This window comes from Alosa sapidissima, chromosome 24 (assembly GCF_018492685.1).
Source record: "Alosa sapidissima isolate fAloSap1 chromosome 24, fAloSap1.pri, whole genome shotgun sequence".
Classification (NCBI taxonomy): domain Eukaryota; kingdom Metazoa; phylum Chordata; class Actinopteri; order Clupeiformes; family Clupeidae; genus Alosa; species Alosa sapidissima.
This window is the reverse complement of record NC_055980.1, coordinates 20,879,526-20,884,525: the sequence shown is the minus strand read 5'-3', so window position 1 is coordinate 20,884,525 and position 5,000 is coordinate 20,879,526. Positions and strand designations below refer to the sequence as shown.

The following is a 5,000-nucleotide window of genomic DNA, read 5'->3' as shown; positions in this document are numbered from 1 at the left end:
TAAAAATAGAGGCACACAATTCAATCTTCAAAAAGCACTTCAGCTATCAGCAAAATGCATTTATAACAGAAAAAAAAACAGCATTACCATGCGCTAACTGCCACAAAACAAACACACAAAAAAAAAAACTACTCCAAAACACAAAACAACAATAAGTCGGCACAACACAATCTGCCTTTCTACACAGGCGTTCCGCCTCATCAGTCAGACTCCTGCGGAGGCGATTAAATTGAGATTCGATCAATCTCGGCGCGCGGCAGGGAGTCCCCGAAAAGCATTACAGCGCAGCCAGTCAACAAGTCCCAACAAGTCACAGCAGCCACTGATGCTCCCGCCACTGCGCCTAATTAAACGCACAACAGTGTGACTCCGACTTAATGGTGGTTTGCTGTGCGCGCCTGTGTGTGTGTGTGTATGTGTGTGTGTGTGTGTGTGTGTGTTAGTGTGTGTGTCTGTGTTGCACTGGGGTAGTGTGGAGAAGGGGCTGAAGTATTTGAGTGAAAAATTAGTGGGATGCTTTGCCACGGGGCTGCTATCATCCAGCACTCTTTTAGAGTTTCTTCTCAAAATGGCCTCTCCCATCTTCTCCTGCCAGCCCAACGCGTGTTCCTGTGTGCGGGTTAATGTAAAGGCATCTATGTAGTTGTAATTGCTATTTTGAGTGTGTTAGTGTGTTCACACAGACAATTCTGGCGACATAGACAACACTATTAGACTAGACTGGACATGTCACACCCCTTAAATGGCCGCTGTCATGGCTAAGCAGCAGAAAGGGAACATGCTGATGCTACAAACATCGTTTCCTCTTCGATCTCAAACAAGACAACCCTTTCAGAATTCAAACATAAACACTTTTGTTAAGACTTTGTCTTTTAGTCTTTCAGAGTGCGAACCTCGCCACCTTCATCCTTCAATTACTGGATATTACACACCTGCTCCGCAACAATATCCTTCTACACTACACAAGTACGTATGGTAGACATAACAGGGCATAACAAGCATCGCCTGCAACCTCAACATACGATACGCATCACATACGTATCACAGTACAGAGGCCACAATATGATATGTAATAATATGTGCATCGGGCATGATACCATACATATCATTATATATGTTGATTCTGAATTCACTCTAAAGGCCCATTCACACCAAGAACGATAACGATAACTATAACTATAACCATAACGATAAAAGCGTTCACACTGAACAACGATAAACAAAGTCTCTCATTGTGTTAATAAATGTGAGGGCTAAAATTCGATGGGTTCTGATTGGCTATTAGCATTTTATCGTTGTGAAAATCGCTCTGAAAGTGATCCCCAACGATATCGTTCTTCATGTCGTTATCGTTATAGTTTATGTGTGAACGTCGTCATTCATATTAACGAGAACGATATTTATTTATAGTTATCGTTATCGTTATCGTTTTTGGTGTGAATGGGCCTTAACAGCTGTTCTTTATTATTCTATATATCAATGAAGGCAAAAGCTTAAGGATTGCTCAACTTAAAAACACTTCAGCTCAGGCCTACAGAGATCTTAAAAGTTAGATTTAATAATTACTACATTTTACAATTACTATAAGTTCATAATGCACTATATAGATGGGTTCGGACATGGACGTGTGTGTGTGAGAATGGAATGTGTGCAGAAATGGCTAACTTGGTGTGTGTGTGTGTGTGTGTGTGTGTGTGTGTGTGTGTGTGTGTGTGTGCGTGTGTGTGTGTATGAATATAATCATCTGTGAATGGGTGTGTGAGACTGTTGCTAATGGTGACGACAACCTGCTGAAGAAAAATGCTTAAGAGGATCTGTAGTTTCCCCTGAAATCCCAGCTTAGTGAAGGTGTGACATCTATTATATACAGTGCCTCAAACAACACACACACACACACACTACACAGACACACACACACTCACTCTCTCACACACACACTCACACTTACACACACACACACGACACAGACACAGACAAACACACACACACAGACACACTCTCCCTCCTTCTCTCTATCGCTTGCCAAAGACAACATTTTCGCACCTGTGGTTTATCGGTTCGAGCCCTTGCATGTGTATACTGGGGTAAGATAAAAGGCAGAGTAGAGCTGGAACTGGATTAGCCAGCTGTCCCTCCCCACACTGACAGTGTATATACAGTGCCTCAAACAACACACACACACACACACGACACAGACACACACACACTCACTCTCTCACACACACACTCACACTTACACACACACACACGACACACACACACACACACACACACACACACACACACACACACACACACACACATACCATATTACCATTTTTAAATCCATGAGTACTTTTGTCTATATAACAGACTCTGATTGAGTCTCTAAAAGCTATGCATCTATGAAGTACTAGAGTTTTTAGTCCTAATAAATAAATAAATAAATAACATGTGACATTCTTCTCCTCCAGTGGGGCATTCTTCCTGGCCAATCTGTGCTCCTAACACTCTGCTTGTGTAATGGAACCCATTTTCATTTTAATGCATGTAATTCTTCCTCTCTATTTCAGCCCCGCTGGGGTAAGCACACGTGTGTGTGTGTGTGTGTGTGTGTGTGTGTGTGTGTGTGTGTGTGTGTGTGTGTGTGTGTGTGTGTGTGTGTGTGCGTATGCGTATGTATGGGTATGTGTGTGTGTGTGTGTGTGTGTGTGTGCGTGCATGTGTATGCGTGGGTATGTGTATGTGTGCGTGTGTGTGTGTGCGCTTGTGTGTGTGTATGTGTGTGTGTGTGTGCGTGTGTGTGTGTGTGTGTGTGTGTGTGTGTGCGTGTGTGTGTGTGTGTGCCTGTGTGCGTGTGTGTGTGTGTGTGTGTGTGTGTCTGTGTGTGTGTGTGTAGGAGGAGGAGGACGGGGTGAATGTGCCTAGATACTGGGAACGTGGCCCATCTAGCGCATCACTCCAGCTCCAGTCTCTGTGTAATGGAGGAAATTAACTGACAGAGAATCCTAACAGCATCCGAGTGAGCGCCTATTGTGGAGCATTGAATGCTCTCTGCCCACGTTGAATCCATTAAATATGCCCTTCTATTGCGTCAAATTTCTCATTCAAAATAGCAGCAACACGAGCAACCGAAAGAAAATAGAGATGGGGCGTCCGTCAGAAGTTCGCTCAACGGTAGTTGTTCAGTGATGCTTTCGGGAGACAGACATCTGACCAAGGCCCGGTAAGGGCTACACCGGGTCCACAACTGAAGCTCTCCATTGACGGATCAAAAACATCGTTTTAGAAGACTGGGCTAATATTTTCAAATATACGCACCTCTATCACGTCTGGTGTAGCCAGTTCCATTGATTGTAGTGGAAGCTAATTGAGGCAGCAAACGCTCCACAAATGGAAAGCTTCATTTATGTGTCCGGTGTAGCCTCCCTGTAAGAAGGTGCGTTGTGCTAGCATAGCGGCTAAGGAGCTGGGCTAGCATGCAGTAGCCATGAAAAGTTGTGGGTTCAATTCCTGGCTTCTACCATTGTGCCCTTGAGCAAGGCACCCCTGAACTGCTCTGGGGACAATGGCCCCTGTAATATAATTGACATATGTAAGTCGCTTTGGAAAAAAAAGTGTGTGACATTTTGAAATGGTGGGCAAGATACTGATGTCTGGCATTCCGCTCCTTCAGGTCTGATCTGGAGTCAGTATGCGGTTAAATCAGACTGAGGAAGCTCACAGTGGAAAAAAACAAAGCAGTCGTCTTTGCTGCCAATTGTAGGCTTTATAAAATGAGAGGGAGAATTGGCTATGGCAGAATGCAGTTACATCCATCTGGTTAAGGCTTTTAGTGTGATTACACGTACGTATGCGCATGTGTGTGTCTCCGTCCGTATGTCTCCATCCGTGTGTGTGTGTGTGTGTGTGTGTGTGTGTGTGCGCGCGTGCGTGTGTGTGTGTGTGTGTGTGTGTGTGTGTGTGTGACAAATGAGACACACAAAAAAAACAAAATATATGGTGTCTGACAAGAGCTTGAGGGTTACTGAGTTAGAGAGGGGACCGGTGAGAGACAGAAAAAAAGAAAGAAAGAGAAAAGATGTTGGAGATAAAGACAGAGAGGAAAACAGATGGATGAAGTGTAGGCAAGGAATGGAGGACAAAAGAATGAATGGATGCATAGAAAGAGAGGAGAAGATAAGAGAGAGAGAGAGAAAGAGAGGGAGGGCAAAGGAAATATAGAGAGGCAGAGAAACAGAGGATAGAGAAAAGAGAGGGAGAGAGGGAGGGGAGGTCAAAGGAGAAATAGAGAGGTAGAGAAAGAGGAGAGAGAGAGGGAGAAGAAAGAGAAAGAGAGGGGGAGAGAGAGAGGAAACCAGAAGAGAGAAAAGAGAAGAGAGAGAGAGAGAAAGAGAAGAGAGAGAGAGAGAAAGAGAGAGGGAGACAGAGAGAGGGAAAACAGAGGAGAGACTCACCTTCTTTTTGTCCCTCATGGAGCCCTTCCCACGCACCATAATCTTGCAGCCAGTCTCAGCCTCCAGCTGCTTGGCCGTTAAGCCTCTGGGACCCAGGATTCTCCCAACAAAGTTAAACTGCAAAACACACACACACACACACACACACACACACACACACACACACACACACACACACACACACACACATTACACACATTACACAAGGAAGCATCTGAAGCAACGCATGCACATATCTCAGGATTACAGATTTCACATGATTTGGAGCGTTCTGACACATCACATGACCGGAGTCATTTGACAGCGGTCACTCTGTTACTCTTCACAGAGGCTACTTTTCCACTGCGCTGCCATGTCCCGTGTTTTATAGTTTATGGAACCACAGGCAGACAAGGGCATCAGCAAAACCGCAACCAGGTCTTGGCCTTCTCACACAGACTGGCCTGAGACAACCAACTCATTCTTGTCAAAGGGAGCCTTTCTCAAGGTCTGTAAATATGTATAAGAACAAATAAATTAACAAATAAAATGGCTGTCACATCCCACGTTTACGGAATCCGCACA

The 5,000-nt window shown here is 44.6% G+C and overlaps 1 protein-coding gene across 10 annotated transcripts in view; it reads right to left on the bottom strand.

Annotated features, from left to right (window-relative positions):
- The window catches only part of qki2 (QKI, KH domain containing, RNA binding 2), a 54,150-nt gene that overhangs the window by 26,330 nt on the left and 22,820 nt on the right, over positions 1-5,000 (bottom strand). For all 10 annotated transcript variants that reach the window (XR_006027034.1, XR_006027035.1, XR_006027037.1 and 7 more), the window contains exon 3: positions 4,437-4,553. Coding sequence is in view for 4 of the 10 variants with exons in the window: in XM_042082221.1 (XP_041938155.1) it covers positions 4,437-4,553 (117 nt within the window). In the remaining 6 variants the exon portion in view is untranslated. The remainder of the gene's footprint in view (positions 1-4,436; positions 4,554-5,000) is intronic.